General features: G+C 37.2%; 1 protein-coding gene across 9 annotated transcripts in view; it reads right to left on the minus strand.

Moving 5' to 3' along the window:
- The window catches only part of DIAPH2 (diaphanous related formin 2), a 939,982-nt gene that overhangs the window by 640,983 nt on the left and 275,442 nt on the right, over positions 1 to 23,557 (minus strand). For all 9 annotated transcript variants that reach the window (XM_036305330.1, XM_036305327.1, XM_036305331.1 and 6 more), the window contains 2 exons: positions 20,383 to 20,685; positions 18,725 to 18,839 (listed from right to left, as the gene is read on the minus strand). In XM_036305330.1, the coding sequence (XP_036161223.1) occupies positions 18,725 to 18,839; positions 20,383 to 20,685 (418 nt within the window). The remainder of the gene's footprint in view (positions 1 to 18,724; positions 18,840 to 20,382; positions 20,686 to 23,557) is intronic.

A 23,557-nucleotide genomic window follows, 5' to 3' on the forward strand; every position in this document is an offset into this window, starting at 1 on the left:
GGGGGGGCTGGCCAGCAGGGGGGAGGCACCATGGGACATTGGCTGGCCTTTCGGGGGGCAGGCCGGCTCAGGGGAGGGACCGCGGGAAGTTAGCCAGCTGGGGGGAGGGACCACAGGAGGTTGGCCAGCAGGGGGGAGGGGCCACGGGAGGTTGGCTAGCCAGGAAGGAGGAGGGGCCATGGGAGGTTGGCTGTGTGAGTGCACTGACCACCAGGGGGCAGCTCCTGCGTTGAGCTGATGGTCAGTGCATGTCATAGCGATTGGTTGACCAGTCATTCCAGTCGTTCAGTGGTAACAGTCCCTTAGGCTTTTATATAGAGAGAGTCCCAGTGCATGAATTCAGTCCTTTTTTTTGGCCTGGCCAGTGATTGGGGTCAGCCAGCCAGGGGGAGGAACCGTGGGAGGTTGGCCAGCCAGGGAGAGGGACCACAGGAGGTTGGCTGGCCATAGGAGGTTGGCTGTGGGAACCCACTGACCACCAGGAGGCAGCTCCTGTGTTGAATGTCTGCCCCCTAGTGGTCATTGTGTATCATAGTGACCGATGGTTCAGTCGGTCGGCCATAATGGTTGCTTAGGCTTTTATATATATCCTAGATAATAAAACCCTAATATGCAAATCGACTGAACAGCGGAAAGACTGGTCGCTATGACGCGCACTGACCACCAGGGGGCAGACGCTCAATGCACAAGCTGCTCCCTGGTGGTCCTTGCACTCCCACAGGGGGAGCGCCACTCAGCCAGAAGCCAGGCTCACAGCTGGCGAGTGCAGCAATGGCGGCCTCTCCCGCCTCCACTGCAGGCAGGTGGTAAGGAGCAAGGGGTCCTGGACTGCGAAACCCTGGACTGTGAGAGGGATGTCTGACTGCAAGGGGGATCAGGCTTAAGCCGGCACGCAGACATCCGCCAAGCGGTCCCGGACTGCAAGAGGGCACAGGCCTGGCTGAGGGACCCTCCCCCCCCCCAGTGTACAAATGTCATGCACTGGGCCTCTAGTAGATATATATAAAATATGCTACATATGTTGTATATATAGCAATACATTGTGATATCAGCTTAGAATCCTCTGCTTTAATATAATAGGGAAATAAACTTGCAAAATATCCTGCAGCATTTCCTTATAAAATAATTCTGAAACAATTCTGAAAGCAGTTTCCAGGAAAGACTTTTTGGTAAAAATTAATACACAACTGGAGGTTTTAAAACAAGGGGAACTTCTGTTAGAGTTTTTCATGTCCTTCCCAAATTGCAAGTGTCACCTTAAAGATTTGATTCTAAAATAAGTACACTTAGGTGCCAAGAATGAGTAATACTGTTCAGACTCAGAAGCAACTCAGAAAGAAATGTGGATAGTCTGGAAATTCTCGTTCAGCCAGCGTATATCACCAAACCAGACTAATTCTCTTCCCGGCTGTCACACCCATTCTGGCTTCCAGATAAACCCCAGACCTGCCTGCCTGGGCATGTTTTAGGCCAGAGGAATAGGACTGCGGTTTTTATGACATATACTTCATAAATATGTAAAAGGAACCTTGATTACCAACTATATAACTGACACCATGTATCAGGTGGGGAATGCTCGGCCCATGGGCCACATAAGGACCACGGAATCATTTGGTCTGGCCCTGCCATGGCATTAGGGGTGAGTTAATTAAATGTTTGACCAAATATAGCAGATAATTTTTAAGTTGATAATTTTGTATGGCCCATGAATGATATTATAAATATCCAAATGGTCCTTGGCAGAAAAAAGGTTCCCCACTCTTGACAAATGAACTGAAAACTAGCTGTTTGTATAGCAATTAAAAGTACTAGGTTAAACTCAGCTTTGCTATCTTACTACCCTTTTGACCTATGGATAAGTCACTTATCTCCATGTGACCCAGTTATCTAATGTTTAAAAAATGGAGATAATAGCATTAGCTCATGTTTTCTATCATGAGTATTAAATTATTTAATATATGTAAACAGTTCAGAAAATGTGTGGTAACATATGCTTTATGAGTCAACTCTTTTCTGTCTCTGTGTCCATTATCTAGTATATAAATGCTCAATTTCCAGTTCATATATACATTCCAGGTGATCAACTGCCTAGTGCAGTGATTTTCAACCTGTGTGTCACAAGAAATTGTAAAACATGCAATTACCTGCCTATTTAGTCAGGGGCACTGATCTCTTTTCACTTAGATTGTCAAATAAATAATGACAACAGCCAACACAAAAATAGTCCTCTAGTGTGAATGAATCAAAAAGGGCAAGGGTGGAGGGATGGGGAGAGATTAACCAAAGAGCATATATGCATATATGCATAACCCAGGGACACAGACAATAGTGTGGTGAAGGCCTGGGAGTGGGGATGGGGTTGAGGGGGGTCAATGGGAGGAAAAAAGGGGATATCTGTAATACTTTCAACAATAAATATACATTTTAAAAAAATTATACCTATTTTTTGTCATATCAGTAAAAAAATAAAATACACACACAAACACACACACTTTTTTTGCGGGGGGGGGGGGGGGGGCGTACCACAGAATCTTAGTAATCAGTTTATGTGTGGCATGAAATGAAAAAGGTTGCAAATTGCTGGCTTAGTGGCTAAGGAATGTAGAGTACCCTCAGCAACCAGCCAACAGAATGCTCACAGACCAAATTGAATCTAGCACAGTTCATGAAGGAGTTCATGTTTATTGAAACTCCAACTACATCAATCCTGAGGTGTTTGTTGGACTTTTACCAATAAGATTACTGTTGCTGCAAGAGACAAAATATGGAGATAGGGGAATTAAGAGAATCTACAAAAAGAGAGTCTTACAACTTAAAGTAATACTCCAAACAGCATAAGCCCATTGTAATTCCTATGAACATGAAGGAATTCAATGGTTGGTACTGGATTTTCTATAATGTATGGCCAAGGAGAATCTGGAAGCATGACAGTGTACCTATATAGCACATTTCCTAAAGGCCAAGAGACCATTTTCTCTGCTAACAAATGTTTAAGATCATCTTTGAAAAAAATAATTAAGTCCTACTAGAACTGGCTATACAAAGGTTCTTTTCATTACTTATTTGCTTCTTATTCATGGTCCAAGAGAAAACAAATATAGCTAAAGAAAATGAAATACAAAAAAAAAAGGCTACTATGAAAACATTTAGAGTAATCCCTCCACATTCGTTTTGGATACATTCCAAGAGTCCCAGTGAACGCCTGAAACGGAGATAGTACTAACCCCTACATACACTATGATTTTTACTAGGCACACATACCTATGATAACATTTAATTTATTAATTAGGCAGAGTAAAAGATTAACAACAACAATATATATATTTAAAAGCCTAAGTGACCGTTCGACCATTCAACCGGTAGCTATGATGCGCAATGACCACTAGGAGCTGCCAAGCTGTGGTAATTCGGCAGCTGCGGTGCTTGGATGACACACCCAGAACCAGAAAGGAGGGAGCCCAATTCCAGGTCCAGGTGGGTCACCTGAGAACTGCCCCCTCACAATCCGGGACCCCTTGGGGGATGTCAGAGAGCGGGTTTTGGCCCGATCACCACAGGCCAGGCTGAGGGATCCCACTGGTGCACAAATCCGTGCAGCGGGCCCCTAGTAACTAATAATGAAGTAGAGCAATTTTTTAAAAATATGTTTTTATTGATTTCAAAGAAGAAGGGAGAAGGAGGGAGGGAGGGAAGGAGGGAGGGAGGGAGGGAGGGAGGGAGAGAGAGAGAGAGAGAGAGAGAGAGAGAGAGAGAGAGAGAGAGAAGCATAAATGATGAGAGAGAATCATAGATTGACTGCCTTCTGCACATGGCACACTAGGGATTGAGACCACAGACAGGGCACATGCTCTAACTTGGAATGGAACCATGACCTCCTCATTCATAGGTCAATGCTCCTCAACCTCTGAGCAACATTGGCAGGATTATTATTATTGTAACAGAAAAATTTTAATAATATGCTGTAATAAAAGTTATGGGAATGTGATATTATTAAATAAGGGTCACTTGTACATAAGTATTCTGATGCCATTAACAGCCGATCTGGTAACTGAGAAGACTACTCAGCCTCTAAAGGGAGGGTCAAGTTGTACAAAGGGGTGATTCATGTCCAGGGTGAGACAGAGCTGGACAAAGCAGGACATAGCACAAAGCATGAGATTTCATCATGCTACTAAGAATGGCACACATTTGAACACATCTAAAGTGTTTATTTCTGGAATTTTCCACTTAATATTTTCAGAACATGTTTGACCGAGGGTAACTACAACGGTAGAACAGGAAACCATAGATAAAATGGGACTACTGTAATTGTCTTTGTTTTCCACATATATCCCCAAATGTTCCATACATTCATTCCACTCTACTAAAGCAAATAACTGAGAGCTGCTATATACATCACATAAATACTAAATTATAAGAAAATATTACCCATATAGCCACTTGTAATGTGCATAAAAATCAGAGCAAGCTCTTAAGACTACTTCTTTATTAAGTCCTAACTAGAGTCCAGCCTAATTAATTAAACTTATTTATTGTTAATAACTTTCAAGCAAATGGGATACAATATATAAATGTTGAAGCACAAATGTCACCTGCCCACCAAGAAAACTGACAATGATATTTTGAAAAGCATTAAATCTGAGAGAGCTGATAATAATTAAATGCTTCAATGTCTCTGAAGTTGTGTATGAATAAATGTAGACTATCATTGAAACAAAGAGAAAATAATACCATTATCTATTTATATAAAAACCTTGGGTGCAACGTAACATCCGAAGCTCGACCAAACAGAAGGAAGTTAGTTCTGCAGGGGTCATCTTAGAAATGGCTGCACCCTCTCCCAGCTGTTTCCCAGAGGGCGAGGTTTCGGTCAGGAACCCGCCCTCGGAGCATGGAAATACTGAGTCCTGGGTTGCCTTGCCAAGGGCTGTGCCCTCCGGAGCTGTTTCCCGGGAGGCATGAGGGAAGAACCCACCCTTGGATCGCCAGGAGCACCCAGCAGCAGTCAGTCCTGGGTTGCTGAGGCGGAGGCCCAGGTAGAACACTGGGTCTGGCCCAACAGGGAGCGTGGCCAGCCTTCAAACCAGACCCTGACAGTAGGGAGGAGGCAGCCCCATTCCTCACAGAATCTGCTGTTGGATAGCTTTCTGTCAGTGGCCTGCCAGCCAGGAACCCCATTCTCCTGCACCCCAGACCCTGAGAGGAGGAGGGAGCCCCATTCCTCATGGAATCCACAGGTGGCCAGCTTGCTGTCAGGGGCCTGCCAGCTAGGAATCCTATTCACCTGCATATCTGGATAAAGTTTTAACACATTGTATTAGAGGTCATGGTGGTACTGTTTTACCCACAGTGTCTACAGGAATTGCTGCAAATTTACTTCTCAGTGGAAGCACCTTTCATTCCCAATATAAATTACCGATTCCATTAAATGAAACTTCAATTTCTAGACTCGATATAAACAGTGAAGTTGCTAAAACTATTAAAAAGGCCCAACTTCTCATTGACGAATGCACCATGGCATCCAGTCATGCTATAAACTCCATAGACAGATTACTAAGAGAAATTATGAATTTGAATGTTGTATTTGGTGGGAAAGTTCTACTTCTTGGAGGGGATTTTTGACAATGTCTCAGTATTGTACCACATGCTATGCAATCGGCCATAGTACAAACAAGTTTAAAGTACTACAATGTTTGGGGATGTTTCAGAAAGTTGTCTCTTACAACAAATATGAGATCAGAGGATTCTGCTTATAGTGAATGGTTAATAAAACTTGGGGATGGCAAACTTGATAGCAGTTTTCATTTAGGAATGGATATTATTGAAATCCCCTGTGAAATTATCTGTAATGGATCTATTATTGAAGCTACCTTTGGAAATACTATATCTATAGATAATATTAAAAATATATCTAAACGTGCAATTCTTTGTCCAAAAAATGAGCATGTTCAAAAATTAAATGAAGAAATTTTGGATATACTCGATGGAGATTTTCACAAATATTTGAGTGATGATTCCATTGATTCCACAGATGATGCTGAAAAGGAAAATTTTCCCATCGAATTTCTTCATAGTATTACTCCTTTGGAAATGCTGTGTCATAAATTAAAATTGAAAGTGGGTGCAATCATCATGCTATTGAGAAATCTTAATAGTAAATGGGGTCTTTGTAATGGTACCAGATTTATTATCAAAAGATTATGACCTAACATTACTGAAGCTGAAGTATGAACAGGATCTGCAGAGGGAGCGGTTGTTCTGATTCCAAGAATTAATTTGTCCCCATCTGACACTGGCCTCCCATTTAAATTGATTCAACAACAGTTTCCCGTGATGCCAGCATTTGTGATGACTATTAATAAATCACAAGGACAAACTCTAGATAGAGTAGGCATATTCCTACTGAACCCATTTTCGCACATGGTCAGTTATATGTTGCTTTCTCTCAAGTTTGAAGAGCTTGTGATGTTACAGTTAAAGTTCTAAGTACTTCAGCACAAGGGAAATTAGTCAAGCACTCTGAAAGTGTTTTCACTCTTAATGTGGTGTACAGGGAGATAATAGAATAAGTTTAATCACTTTATCAGTCCTTGTTTGCATCACTGTTGTTCTCATATCATGTTTTTGTTGTTTTCGTATCATGCCTCTGTTGTTGTTATAGCCTTTTGTTACTGTTTATTTATTAATAAATTTAATTATTATTTTCATATACATTTTACTAATTTCCTTTCATTTCTCACACTTCTATTATAGAGAAAGAGCAAATAGCAATATTAAAATATTTCCACTAATTAATTCCCTTATAATATGCATGAATTTTGTGCACCAGGCTACTAGTACTAGGATAATGATGAAGTGGTTTTATACATGTGACTATTTCTCTCAATAAAGCTTAATTAAAATATATTCAGGTATGTCCCTGAAAAGAATTTGTTGACTTGCCATTTTGTTCTATAAAATTAATAATATACTGGTATATCCTCATCTGGTACAATATTAAATTTAAAAAGTTCTTTTAAAAGTCTCAAATATTAAGAAATTTGGAGCCCTACAGTATAAAGCTGTTCTTAGGCACTACTATTACAGAAAGCAAATATTATCAAGGTTATATCTACTACAGCAAAGGCTGTTATAAATAGCTGACAGTTACCTTTGTCATTATATACATCTACCTGTGGCCAATTGTTTACATTGGTTTAAACACCATGCCAAGGTCATGAGTTCAGTTCTTACTGCGTCAGATACCTAGGTTCTGTACCAAGGACAAATACTCTACACCTAACCCACTGTCATCAAAAATGTGTATAATTTGTCACAAAAAGCATTAGGCAAAAACAGATAAAATGATAAGTTTAAAAAATTACTACCACTGGAAATCAAAACAGTATCATACCCTATTAATTATGGTGGGTAATATCATCTATCTATATAAAAAGCCAGTGACCATAACACCGTAACGACCAGCTATGATGCCTACTGTGGCCAGCGAACTGGCCTGATCAGGTATATATGTCTCCTTTTTTCCCCATTGACCCAGCTCTATGTAGTTAGCTGAGGCTGATCCCTGGCCAGCTTTGCAGCTTTACTTATTCCTTTGCTCAAACCTACTCTTTTCCCATTCTTCCTACTTACTGTTCTCAAAAATATCCTTTAATAAGTACTGCCCAATACCGGACACTCCCACTCCGATCAAGGGCGGGGCTGGCTGGCCAAACACCCTATCCCCTTCCTCTGGCCAGCCCCACCCCCGATGGGCCCCCACCACCTTGATCCGCCCACAGCTCCTCCCCCTGGCTGGCCCCACTCCTGATCACCCCCCCACACACACACAAAAGGGGGTAGGGCCAGCCAGACAACCTCCTGCAGCTCCTCCACCTGGCCAGCCCCAGCCCCTATGGGCCCCCATCACCCTGATTGGCCCACAATCCCTCCCCCGGATGGCCATGCCCCTGATCACCCCCCAACCCCAATAGGGGGCAGGGCCATACAGCCCACCACCCACAGCCCCTCCCTATGGCCGGCCCTACCCTTAATCGGCCCCCCAACCCCAATTGGGGGCGGGGTCCACCAGCCAATTGCCTGCGGCCCCTTCCCCCAGCCCGCCAGCCTTGATTGGCCCCAATCAGGGCAGGCCTGCCGGCCAACCTCCCACCATCTCATCCTCCCAACAGGCCCAGCCCCAATCCACCCAAATTGGGTCCAAGCCGGCCAGACCCCAACCATGCACGAATTCATGCACTAGGCCTCTAGTCTTTATGTAAGGATGACAGACATCAGTAGACCAAATAAATTTCAAAAAGAAAATACGAAAAAATCTCACTGCTTTCATAGGTTATATATAAGTGAACATGAAAAAGAACATGGCTGATCAGAAGCCATCTTAGAAAAGGGTAAAGAATTCTAAAATTTTAAGAAATTATAAATTCTAAAGGAATCCCTTAGCTAAGTTATGTCTTAGTCTTAAATACTCAAAAAGGACTAGACTTGTGTCCCCAAATCCTGTTTCAAATCCAAGAAATTAACTTTCTAAGATTTTGCCTTTATATGTGGTCAGTATATGCCCTGAAATGGATTAAGAAACTGTGTAATGCCAAGTGATAATATTCTTAATAAAATGAAGATCTATAAATTATGATACAAGGATTTTAGAACCACATTCGGATCTATCACATAGATAAATTTATTAACATTCGATAATACACTAAACTGTTAAGACTTAAATTCTCAGCAGTAAGAAAACAAAAGCATGTGAGAAAGAATAAAAATGCCAATAATTAACAAGAATGTGATATGATTGGTACTGTATAAACAAATAGTAAAGTAAAAGCTAGGAGAGCAGTGATAGAATCTTTATTATTTCTATTAATGGAACAAAAGGTACCTAATCACACCAGCTTCTCTTTTCAAAGACAATTACAAATATCCTAGTAGCATCACATGTGACAGAGTAGTCACTTTTGTTGCCTTCTATTAAAAACAATTACATGCTAGGACAAGCACATTGCTCACTCATTGCCAGGAGCATGTTATCAGTCTGTTCTTATCATATGAAGCCAGACACAGTCAACTCTCAGTAAGCCATTCAAATGCAGGGAATATTGATATTTCACAATAGTTATATTTGCCATTTGAATGCAACACATAGTCTATTTAGGTTCCTATAAAATTAATTCAAATTAAAAGTATAACCCTTGCTCTAGCTAGTTTTGCTCAGTGGATAGAGCATTGGCCCACAGGCTGAAGGGTCCCAGGTTCCACTCTGGTCAAGGGCATGTACCTGGGTTGCAGGCTCAATCCCCAGCCCTGGTAGGAGTACATGCGGGAGGCAACCAATCAATGTCTCTCTTACATCGATGTTTTTCTCCCCCTCCCTTCCACTCTCTCAAAAATCAATGGAAAAATCTCCTCCAGTGAGGATTAACAAAACAAAACAAAAAAAGTATAATCCTATACTATCAACAGATGACAATGAACAGGAAGAAATGATGCTGGGGAGGCAGGGAGAAATCAGACTCATCTTAATATTTGGCCACGGATGAACCAAAGGCATAACGCATGAATGTAGAGAACTTAGCCAAGGGTTGCTAACAGCTTCAATATATTTTACTCTTTCTAGATGGATTTTATATGGGGAGATATGTTTTGCAGCACACTCTAAACAATTACTTAGTGAGCAAACTGATTCATTCAGTTCTGTCAAAACGACAGGCTGCAGATTCATGCTTGCTCTAACGCACCCTACTTCCCAGCCTTTGTTCACATAGTAATCATAGCAAGGTGGTGAAGCTCTCAGGCTGTGCAATCATTCTGCTTGAGCTTGATTTCCAGTTCCACTTTGCTCATTTTCAAAATGGTTATAATAATAGTACCTACAGCATAGATTAAAAAATTAAATAACTCATGTAAAACACTTATAAAAGTAGCTGGCATATAGTAAGTGCACAACAAATATTAATAATTTTACCAGTAATTGTTTAAATGGAACTAATATTTTTTAAATATATTTTATTAATTTCAGATAGGAAGGGAGAGGGACAGAGAAAGAAATATCAGTGATGCAAGAGAATCACTGATAGGCTGCCTCCTGCATGCCCCACACTGGAGATTGAGCATGTGCCCTGACCAGGAATTGAACCTTGACCTCCTGGTTCATAGGTTGACACTAAACCACTGAGCTACACTGGCCAAGCTGGAACTGATATTTTTAAGTTATAATTTTGAATTTCTTGGGTCATTTCCCATACAGTATCTGGAGGGAACCTAATAAAATTGATCTCACTCAATTGGCATACCTACCTTACAAGATGTTAATCATTGTTATAAAATAATGATATGCTCATAGAAACAGATCTAAGATTTATGGTTGCCAGAGGCAGGGGTTATGGGGTAGGAGACTTGGGTGAAAGTGGTCAAACGGTATAAATTTCCAATTATAAGATAAATAAGTTCTGGTGATATAATGTACAGCACGATGACTACAGTTAACAATACTGTATTATGTATTGGAAAGATGTTGTAAACCTTAAAAGTTCCTATCACAAGAACAAAAATTTGTAATTATGTGAGGTAAGGGATAGTCACTAAACTTATTGTGGTAATCAATATGTAAAATCATTGTTATACAGCCTAAATTTATATAACTTTATATGTCAATTATATAATGATAACACTGGAAGAAATAATAAAAAAACAAAAGTAATGGCACAAATAAAAATTATAATAATGAAAATAATTATAATAATATAATAATAGCAAAAAGCATAGTTTAAAATTAGGGAAAATTAAATAAAAATCAGATATTACTGAATAACTTATTAAAAGAACAAATTTATTCTCACCTTTAATTGATTAAAGGAATTACTTCTATACGATGCCTCAGAAAAACCTACCAGATTTAAACTTCTCTAAATTGAATTTATTTTTTTAACAAATCAGAGAAACCTCTTGTTTTTGCTTCTTTTATCATGCAAGATACAGTCTGGACCTGGTTTAAGTGCCAGCAGTCTGCAATTGGAACAAAGCACACTGCTTTGTGCTTCTACATAGCTGTGTTAGAAATGTCCATTGCATTTCAATGTCAATGGTTTCAATTTGCCAAAATAAAACTAATCTAGGAGAATAATAATTCTAAATGTAAATGAGTGTCTGTGTGAATTGTAAATGCTACCAACCAAACACCTGTGATTGTGCCAAATGGATACAATGCTTATTCGTAAAAATTACTGAAACAGGAGAGACATTCTCACTAACTCACAGCTAAAAATTGGCAAATTAAAATAATACAAGGTGTCTATAGTGTTAGAAAGCTAACCTCATGAAAAATTGATTTAATTACTTTATGCACTCCATATATATTAAAATATCCTTACCAAATACCTAATGGCATGAAGACCACATTCCTTCATTCATTATTAAAAGAGACAGACCCCAAATCATAGCCATGCTCTACAGTTAATAGATTCTATGAAGAAAATGCCTTAAAAAATCATAATCATGGCAAAAAATAACCATATCCCTTTCCATGAACATACAACTTCCTAGCTGTGGCTTATGCTCTAAAGAACTATCTTTAGTTCCAGGATATCAGGATTATACATTTCATAAGATAATATAAGTGAAACTATAGCGTTAAAAAGGAATCAGTTAAACTGTGCAGCAAAATGCCCAAATTACTAAGGCATAAAAGCCAATGTTACAACATAGGGAAGTAAGTGATTAAAAACAAACCTGGGTTCAAATCTCAGCTTTGCCACTTACCAGCTATTATAAATAAGATATACTGCTTAATCTCCCACAGCCTCAGTTTCTTCACCTATAAAATATTATTAATAGCATCTAGGGTTGGTGTGAGGAATAAATGAGATATAGATTTAAAATGCTTACCCTGGCACTTGGGACAGAGTAAGTGCTTAATAAATGTGCTATTATTATTCTTATTATGATTGCTATAATTGTTATCAATAGTGATGGTATTAGTAGAAGCAGCACAACCACCACACCATCACCAACATGTAAAAATAGAGCCAGTTTTCAGCCTACTCATTTAAAAGGCTGAAGATACATTGCTTCAACTTCTCTCTAAAATCACTGACTCTTAGAATTAAACAATGGCATGTATCTCTGGCTCAAAAATTCCTTGTACCCTCTTCTACAGGCAGAAAGTGGTTGATCAATATTAGAACAAGATAATTAGAAAGGAATGTATGTGTCAGCATAAATTAAAACACTTAAAATGTTCCTAATTTTAACAATTTTAGTAAGACAAACTGATAGACAAAGCTAATCAGTTAGTTTATATATAGAAATCCAAAGAACTTGGACATAATAAAATAATTCAATTATATATAGGTATGTATGCTTTTTAGTTGGCTGCCTAAAAGAATTAAGTCTTCTTGGTTTGTTCTCTCTGTATTAAAGCTTACATTATAGAGCATGTATTATGTATCATTAAGATGACAAGTTATTTATTAGGACACCAGGCCTCTTAGGACATTTTAGCGCCTTCTTATAGGGCAGTGATGGCGAACCTATGACATGCGTGTCAGAGGTGACATGCAAACTCATTTTTTTGGTTGATTTTTCTTTGTTAAATGGCATTTAAATATATAAAATAAATATCAAAAATATAAGTCTTTGTTTTACTATGGTTGCAAATATCAAAAATTTTCTATATGCGACACGGCACCAGAGTTAAGTTAGGGTTTTTCAAAATGCTGACATGCCGAGCTCAAAAGGTTCACCATCACTGTTATAGGGGGTGTGAACTCTGAGACTGACATCTCATTATTTTCAAGCCAATTCCAAGAATTCCTATATTATGAAGACAGAGACGAATTAGATTTTACTACTCTTTTGGTTTTGGATTGCTTTACTAAATATAGAAGACTGTATTAAAGCAAACAAAAAAGCAGGTATCTTCAAAAGCAGCCAGCTGATTCCAAGACTAAGAAACACAATTTAGAATATGATCCTAGAGGAAAAGTGCTTTTATATAAATAGCTCAATTTTCTGTTATTATTAAAGCTAAATTGTACTACAGAAATATATTATTGAAGAAGCTAAATTTTATTAACCTCTCGTGTTTATTTCTTATATTTCCTCGAAGCAACATTAAAACCAAGAAACTGCTTACAACTTCCACACAATCTTTGTTCTTCCTGAGGCCTCTAGAGAACCCTAGAAATTCTAATTAGAATTAGCAGTTATAACCTACATATTTTATTATTATTTCAAGCTTAGTTAATATTAGCCATCATTACGTTAATTCTTATACAATATCACTATTATCTATAATTACTATAAATTTTAAGGAAAATGACACTATTATTAATCCCTTAATGTTTCTATGCTGCCAAATATCATCAAATCAATAATAAAACTAGAACACAAATGCAAATTCCAACAGTTGCATATATGACATATATTCACAAGTACTAACAGGGCCTTTTCAAGTTGTCTCTAATACATAGAGATATATAATTTTTTCACTAATCCAGAGATCATTTTGAGATATATTTTGTCATACAGCATCATTATGGCTTGTAAGAAGAACCTAAATATTATAAGTGTGGAGACAAAGGATTTAGGAATGAGAATACACAATAGCGATAAAGAATTCCTACTAGTCAGGATATCACCATATTTTGCTGAGCCTAAGGGTATTTATTCACAAGCAATGTTCCATCATCTATCTGTGAATTCTCATCACCTATGTGTATGCCAAACACCTGCTCAGTGATGAATCATCAAATTATTGGGCCCCCCATGCTTAAAAAACAAAACCCCATTTCCTCAATGTGAAGTTCACTTTACCACCTTCACCCCCAAGTCCCAACCCAACAGGATGTGCTTTCAACACACTATGGGTTTCACCTTCCCCCACCCCATTACTTTGCTAATGGTGTTCTTGGCCTAGAATGCCTTCTCTTCTACTTCCCCTAATGAAATGCTACCAAAACACAAGGCCCAATTCAAATGATACCACCTCTGGGATCCCCATTTGATCTAGACAAAATTAACTATTTCCATTTTGTGCTGTTATGGCATTTTAAGAATATCTATGCTGATATTTATTACAACTTGAATAAATGTAGTGCTCCTCTTCCTCTCCCCTTCTCTAGATGATGAGTTCCCTAGTACAGGAATAAGCCTATTCTTCTCTCTCCCTCCCATGTACCTTGCACATGGTGGGGACTCTACAAATAGAAACTGACTAAAATGAGAGATCCAGTCTCTCTTAAAATAAAAATAATTTGGTTTATAATAGAAAATTAAAAATAAATTTCTCTACAACTCTAAGATAAGTACTTCAACTAGAAAGTTTAATTTAATGGTACTTTCCTATATTAAATATTTACACATTTAAATATTATAGTTATCAGAACTAGTATATTTTAGAACTTCTATTTAGCAATCCAAAGCAACTTTAAATACCTAGATTAAACCTTTTCTTAAAACAGACCGGTAAAGCTTTCCAATGAATTTAGGAAACGGATTTTTGAGCTCTCCAAACCCCTTGCAGTAGGAGGAAATTCTCAGAGGTTTTAGAACAGTGGGCCTAAGAGCTTTGGAAATAGTTCTTAGAAACAATGAGTGTGTGGCTGCTTCCTGATTGCATTTGAGTGACAGGCAAACTGCAGCTGAATGGGGAAGAAAGCGATGCCCTGGAGCTCTGAACTCCAGGAACTCCAGGGCTGTGTGGGTCACTGGAGCCAGAGCCCCGGATTCATTTCTTACAGATCCTGCCACCTACTGACCAAATTATAAATCAAGACCCTGTGAAAGGCAAAGAACTTCAGCTATTACAGTAAGATCAATCGATAGTTATTAAGTGGTATTAAAATAAATGGCAGCTGTATATGATGAAAATGTGTTTTGCCGATATTATACTTGTCTGGAATATGCTATGATGCTTAATTGTTCCGTTGAATGTCCCATCAGAAATAAATCTTAGTAAAAGTCATAGTACTTAAAGGTGTGCCTGACCTGATTTGTACTCAAATACTCAAAATTAGGAAAGAAATAGAAGCAACACTGCTTAGAAAATTCCAAGACTCGGAGTTAAGAGGACTGAAAATGCAATGTTCTCAGCAATGAGTACATGAGAGCCTTTTTTTTTAATCCTTGCCCAAGGATATTTTTCCATTGATTTTTAGAGAGAATAGAAGTGAGAGGGGGAGATAAAGAGAAAGAACAAAGGTGAGAGAGACACATCGATTGATTGCCTCCACATGCACCCTGACCACAGCTGGTTGATCCAACCTGCAACCAAGGTACATGCCCTTGACTGGAATCGAGTCCAGGACCCTTCAGTCTGTGGGACGATGCTCTATCCACTGAGCCAAACAGGCTAGGGCACATGAGAGCCTTTATGTGATTTTTGTTTAGTTTTACTTTGGTTTGATTAGATTTTAGCAGTCACAATAAGAATTGCTTCTATTGTAACTGATTGGCTCTACCAAGTGCTACTCTGAAGAGCAGGAAATTCTCTTGCTGAATTAACAGTTATATTAAATGTCAATAACTAAAACAAAGCACACGCACCATGTTAAATGAAAGGTAAGGGGGGATTAATATGTATTGAGTGCCTGCTATGCTAAGCACTGTGCTGGGTGCTTTAAATATATAACCTTATTTAATTCTCACAATACTACTAGGTAAACATTAGTCTACTCATTTTATGGATGAGAAAATTCAGTCTCAGAGGTTACAGGCATCACAGCTGGAATGCAAATATGGGTAACTCCATTTCCTGTCTTTCCCCACTATGCCTCACTACTTGTAGAAACTCTCCAATGGGTTTTCTAGTTACCTCTATGTTTCAAACTTCATTTTCTTCATTGGTAAAATAAAGAATCACTTCTAAGGTTCATACTAACACTAAAATTTTATGAAATCTATGATTCTTGTGGGACTCAATCCAAATACATCAGTAAGTAAAAGAGCAAGTGCTCCATACGAAGTGTGCAAAGAACTGTTAAGAAAAGTTCATGGAAATAAGAAATTAAAATTGCCTATGAGTAGAAGAAAAGCTGCTCAACCACACTCATAATTTAAGAAGTAAAAATTATAACATGGATGATTTACCATTTTCACCTCTGCGATGGGAACAGATACTCATATGTTTTAGGTGGCACTACAAATGGACACAAACTCTTTGGAAGACCATTTGGCAATATCCATCAAAATTATATATGTACACAGCATTTTAGACAGGAATTTCACTTCTAGAATGTATCCTTTAGATAGATGCCATGTGCACAAAGATATATGTAAGTACAAGTTCACTGAAGCATTGCTTGAAATAGCAAAAGACTGGAATTAACCTAAATAGCCATTACTAGGGGACTGGTTACATAAATTCAAATGAGCCCAGAGCGCAAAATTCTATGCATTATATAAAAAGAACACAGGAAATAAACATAATCTATTATGGAATAATATCCAAGGACAAAAGTGAAAACAGTAGGAAGTAACAAAAAACAAAAAAGGTAAATATTCATATGCTTCTATAGCAGTGCTTCTCAACCTGTGGGTCACGGCCCCTTTGGGGATCGAACGACCCTTTCACAGGGGTCGCCTAAGACCATCGGAAAACACATATATAATTACATATTGTTTTTGTGATTGATCACTATGCTTTATGTTCAATTTGTAACAATGAAATTGGGGGTCACCACAACATGAGGAATTTTATGAAAGGGTCGCGGCATTAGGAAGGTTGAGAACCATTGTTCTAAAGGCATCGACTACTTCTCATAGGCAATGTGAGAAATTAGTAAGAGTGGTTTTCTCTGGAGAAGAAGCTATAAGTCTGGGATTGAAGGAGATGTTACCATGTGTCTTTTCTTTCTTTTTTAAGTATATGCATACCTTAATATAAGCATATTTTACTTTTTCAATTTAGAAAAAATGTTTATAATAAATAGTAGTCTATGGAGTCATTGAAGAACCATTCAAATGTAAGGTCTACTACAGCAAAGAAGAAGGGAAAAAAGACCTAATGAGAGGAATTTTGTAAAATGTCAGAATTCTACAAAATACTGTAATCCCCCAGATTTCTGTGTGTGCAAACTTCAATTTACAAGGAACAACAAATATAGCACAAGCTACATTAGTTCCAGTATGCAAGATTTGATAGAAGGGCTGAAAGGGAATAATATCTCTCTCTCTCTCTCTCCCCCAAAAGTCATATTTTTGCATGTTGTGACAAATGAATGATAAAGGTGCTAATTCTATGGGCATGAGACTATGAAATACATCAATTTCTTAGTTGTAAAGACTCAGACTGAAAAAAATCCTGTTTAACTAAACCAGTGGTAGGCAAAATCATTAGTCAACAGAGCCAAATATCAACAGTACAACGATTGAAATTTCTTTTGAGAGCCAAATTTTTTAAACTTAAACTATATAGGTAGGTACATTGTTATTAACTTCATTAGGGTACTCCTAAGCTGGCCTTTGCTAAAAATGTCCTCAATCTGATTGAGGTACATTTGCTGAGGTCATCCCCTTCCAACTCTCCCATCCTCAACTCTTGCATGAATCGTGCATGCCTTCCCTGCGCCGCATCTCCTGTTGCCCGATCCACCGACACCGCCCACTTCTTCTAACGCCACTTTTTCAAAATAGACTCGCCCAGGCCTAAAACCGACTTCTGCGCATGGACCACGAAGTTTCAATCGCACTGTACGTGCGCGCCTGCACGTGGTATTTTGTGGCAGAGCCACACTCAAGGGGCCAAAGAGCCGCATGTGGCTCACGAGCCGCAGTTTGCCGACCACTGAACTAAACTATCAATTATACAATGATAAGTAAAATAGTAAATGTTAATATAAACTATTAAAAATTCACAAACTACAACATTTACTTATAAGATTGAGAAGCTACCTCTATAGCACCAAAATTATGTGGGATATTCACAAGAGCCTAAGCATCTAATCATAAACAAGGCACTCTATTATCAAATCAGTAAAAAAAAAAACTTACTAGATACCAGACTTTGATATCATTCCACAAAATCTGCTTATAGAAAGAAACTATAAAATTTCCTAGGAAACCAAATTGATAAGTAGTACAAATGTAAGAGGAAAAACTACTTGAGCACTAGGGTATCAATCTTTTTTTTTTTTTTTAAATATATTTTATTGATTTTTCACAGAGAGGAAGGGAGAGAGATAGAGAGTTAGAAACATCGATGAGAGAGAAACATCGATCAGCTGCCTCCTGCACATCTCCCACTGGGGATGTGCCCGCAACCCAGGTACATGCCCTTGACCGGAATCGAACCTGGGACCCCTCAGTCCGCAGGCCGACACTCTATCCACTGAGCCAAACCGGTCTCGGCACTAGGGTATCAATCTTATTCCAATATCATGAAAACTTTAAGCCACCAGTATTATTGCATTATTTTATCTTATATGGTAAATCAACAAACTCATCTCTGCTTCTCAGTAAAAATGACAACTTTATAATAGAGAAGGAATAACACATTAAACAAAAAAAATAAAACTTAGATTTTCAGATGAATAACATTTATGCAAAATAAAATTAAAAGGCAAAAGAGCTACCTTCTTAAGTTGTTAGGTCCATGCAGTTAATGTATTAATCTACTCATGTTTGACTCTGTCCAGTGTGGAAATATGACACATGTGTTAGTAGAAACTTTAGCAAAGCTACTGATTCAATATATCAGAATAAAGGATTTATATAAAAAACAATGTACCTTTCATCTGGGTAGCAAAATTCAGTGCCAATTTTGCAAAGAGATCTGGATTTTCAAACTTGTCCTCCTTAACCTTTAACCAGAAACAGTTCTCAGATAATTCTTTGGGTTCAATCTGAAACAAAAATAACAAACACATGTTTCTAAAACATTATATTTAATTTTTCAAGAATTCACTTTCACCACAGTTGAATGATAGTTCCTTTATTCATTTACCTACTAAATCAACTTTAGGACCCATCAAAATAATACTGTTGAAGTAAATATTTATTGGGAAAGGCACAGAATTCCATTAGTAAATAAAAAAGGCACATGATATCAATAGGTCTTATTGCAAATTACATTTAAAAAAAATCTTCCACTGAAATAAAAATCTTCTACTGGAAGGAATCTTAAAAATAATTTAGCAAATCCTTCCCCAACTCACATACATTCTTTTTGCTCCTGGATTTTTTAAAATGGGGGAACTGAGATTCAGAAATGTGAATTCCTCATGTTCACTGATTAAGCTGAAGTCAATAACCATAATAATAGTTGATACATGCCTCCAACCATGTGTCCAGTACTGTTTAAAGTGATTTTCATACATCAACTCATTTAATTCTTTGAGGCGAGACCTATTATTATTTCCATGTGAAAGATGAGGAAACTGAACTTCAGAAAGCTTAAGTGGCTGCCCAAGGCAGTAAATAGCAAAGATGGGACTTAACATTAGGCAGTACAGCTCCTGGAACTGTGTTCTTAGTTGCTAAACTGAAACCCAAATTAAGAATTGTGCATTTTCCAGGGCATCATGATGCTTCGTGATCCCTAGTACCATTATACTGCATGCTAAATTAACATACCATTACATTTACACACAAAAATAACTGAACCAACAGCTTAGGGATCCTATAGTTTGGTAGATTGTACCTGATTTTTAAAAATCTACTTCCTAAAACCATTTATACATTTACTTTCTGAGCAAAGCATAAGTATATAAATAACTTTAAAACTGATTTACCATTATTCTGGTCGAACCAATTTTCTATGTAGATATTGTCAAATATCACTGTATATTTTTAGATGAGTCATTTCCCCACCTGGTAGTCTGGGTAACTGTATTTTCATTAGAAGATTAGTTCCTAGTGAATGGGGACTGTGCCAATCTCAATAATAAGCTTTTTACAAGACATATTATGTGTTAATAATACAGCAAAATATTATGGAAGGAAAGAAACATTCATACATCATATCAAAAAACAACTGGGTTATTCACTACTGACTACTGTCACCTATCTCAAACTATCTAAAAACTAAAAAAATAATAACAATCATTCCCTAAGAACAAAAATAGCTAAGATATAGAGGTTCAATTAAAAAAAAGAGTGTATTTGCTGTTACAGTACTGAAAGTTAATAATGGTGTAAGAATCAAAATTATTTTTCATTTGGTGATATATTTCATATATTAGTTTCTATCACTTTCACTTTGATTTTCCTTTTGCCTTCTATGTTAATTTCAAATTATTTGCTCAGTTAAGCAGTAAAATTTGTACTAGGAAAGATGAAGATGGTCCTCAAATATGATACAATACTCATACGTAGCAATACGGTCACTCACATATTATTGATGAACTAAGGCTAGACAAAGCCAAAAAATTCTAGTTGTAGTATTACCTTTGACCAATTGATTCTCTTCATGGACACTTCTGGTTTATATATTTTTTTCTGCTTCATTCCATAAGGCAGATCAATTGGTGCTCCTGGGGGAGGAGGAATTCCTCCAAGGGGAGGTGGTGGAGGAGGTCCCCCAAACAAAGGTGGTGGTGGTGGTGGTATACCTCCTGGCAAAGGAGGAGGAGGAGGAGGGGGGACTCCGATGGGTAGAGGTGGAGGTGGAGGTGGGGGAGGCCCACCGCCTGGCAGTGGAGGTGGTGGAGGAGGGCCTGGAATTCCTGATGCACCTGAGACTCCATGGCCCTGAAACATAAATAACCCAATGTTTCAATACTTACAGTAAAATATAGCAGCAAAGAAAACGTATCAGGAAACATTTGTGCTTGGCTTAAGATTACATGCACTTTTATTTAACTGAGCAACAACCTAAGGGCTTAACAGCACATGGAAAAGGCATGCATAGATATTTGATAAGCATTATAAACTCTGGACATTGATTACTTTTGCTAACACACTAATGCTAGGAAAGTTGGCATCCTCAAAGATTTTGTGAAACACTCTCCCAAGATAATGAAAAAATTTACCTTTCATTATAACTATATACAAAGAGGAAGTATATTATATGGCAGTGATGGCGAATCTTTTGAGCTCGGCATGTCAGCATTTTGAAAAACCCTAACTTAACTCTGGTGCCGTGTCACATATAGAAATTTTTTGATATTTTCAACCACAGTAAAACAAAGACTTATATTTTTGATATTTATTTTATATATTTAAATGTTATTTAACAAAGAAAAATCAACCAAAAAAATGAGTTCACGTGTCACCTCTGATGCGTGTCATAGGTTCACCATCACTGTTATATGGCTTGGGCCTGTTAGACTAGTTGGTTTAAACGTGAGAAAGTTAATACTTAAAAGCTCATTGATTTGATTTCCTTGGGGCCAACTAGCTTTACACAGTGTCTATCTCAGAGCACCAGTAACTCAGCTGTTTTCTAGTACCAATAATTAATACTAAGTAACATCCCTTTGCATATTAATATTCAGTTATCAATGCTTTTAAACCTATTATTTCTTTTCATTCTTATTATAACCCTGGAATGTAGGTAGGGCATTTTTATTTCATCATTATCTCACTGCTTATAGATGAGCAAACAGTAACTGCAAAAATGTTAAATGACTAATCAAAGTCACACAGTATGAAATGTGATTAAGATTGGAATGTGGTTCTTCTCATACCTAATACAGTCCTCATTCCACAATAGCAGACTGCCTCCTCATGGATGGGTGTCATTGCCATGAGGAAAATTAATTCACACAGATTACATTATAAGAAGAGTATAGCTTCTTTCTACTACCAGGAAGTAACTTCAAACTCATTCGCTAACATGAAGGATGACAGATGAAAGAGAACATAGCATTCCATATTGTCTGCTTTTTTGATGATTAATTTGTATCTGATTCTTTAAACAATTACTGATCACAATGGTTCACTTTCTAAAATAAATGGATATAGAAGGGAAGTTGTTCATTATAAACATTCCTAAGAAACTCCTATCAATGAACAGACATCTTTTGTAATCAAAGTATGACATTAGATTAACTGAATAAAAGGTTTAAAACTAGTGAAATTTCTTGGTATAGTGTGGTATAGTGATAATTTTACTTGGAGAGCAAGATTTCTTATCTTCATTAATAATATGAATTTCTTACTTGGACTCCCTAATTGTGCTAATTAAACTTAAAAATATCTTTACAAAATAAATATGTTGATGCATATTTTTGGAATAATCAACTTAAAGGACTGATCTATTTATAAGATTGTAAATTAACAATCATGGGTAGATAGGATCACAAAAATGTTTCTCATATTATTTGATGTGCATTATCCATATGTTTTATTCACATATATGAATCTTTATGTGTGTATCTATATATATACAATCAAGGTGTTCATACACCTAACAAATGATAATCCTGTAGTGATATGCAATCTTCCCCAGAGATTAGGAAAAAATCAAAGGTAGAATTACATATTTAATATTCTTTTAATTTTATTTTTAATATGGCAAAATTATGGAAAACAGCCTGATTTTTACAATCTTAATTGAGAGCAAAGAAATACTGGAGAAAATTAAAATAATTTTTCTGAAAAATTTGGGGAATTAGTAAATTACCCTACAAATTGTGCATAAATTGATTTGTTAAATAATTTGAAAGGTAAAAATGTGTATCCCATTTTTATATCAAAACAGAAAAATTAAAGTAATACATATTTTTAAATATAAAATTTTGCCTCTATTAGGTCATATTTATGATATAAAATGTGAGCAACCACAACGATTTTAAAATAGGATTTTACTCAGGTTAAATACATGTTTTTCAAATTTAATAAAAAATCTCAAATGTTTATATTAAATGCTACCAGCCTTTAAACATCAAATCATATCAGCCCTTTTATTCCCTCCAATGAACAATTAAGAATGGAACAATTAAATTAGGCTACAATAGAGTATCGAGAATTAAATATTACCAGTGAATCATATTTGACACAATTTTAGGTGCACTAGAAAGCATTGTGTGACTCTGCACTTTTACAAATTAGTTCATTTAATAAATCAGCTCACTACTCACTAAATGGTAAGGCCTTGTGCCAGGTGCAGTAGGGCCTTGAGTAAGAATAATAAGAAACTGTCCTCAAGGTGTTTATGCTCCAGGAGAAGAAACAAAACAGGCATGCAAACAAATACAGCATGAGTGGTTTACAAAGGTGATACAGAAGTCCACAGAAATTCCTTAATGGAGTTTTTGTGAAGCTTTCCAAAGGATATTTTACTGAGCTTATCCTTAAAGAATATGTTTTGCAGGCACAGATGAACAAGGGAGAGCATTTCTGGCAGAGAATCATTAAAATCGGCATTTCTTGACTAAGTTTCATAAAAACACTATTTTGCAGGAGATGTTAATAGGTGGTCTGAGATAAAGGATTCTATGCTTGAATGAGTTTGGGAAAGCTCTATGTAAAAGAAGTGGACAGGTTTCTTCAATGTAGGACATCTCAAACCCTTTAATATGCTAATGAGTATTCTGACTCTCTAAGAGGAGAATTTCAAGTGTACCAAATTTATTGGACTATGGCATGCTTTCCTCATGAAAAACCTATTAGCATCTCT

The sequence above is a fragment of the Myotis myotis genome, unplaced genomic scaffold, assembly GCF_014108235.1.
Source record: "Myotis myotis isolate mMyoMyo1 unplaced genomic scaffold, mMyoMyo1.p scaffold_m19_p_4, whole genome shotgun sequence".
Lineage (NCBI taxonomy): Eukaryota > Metazoa > Chordata > Mammalia > Chiroptera > Vespertilionidae > Myotis > Myotis myotis.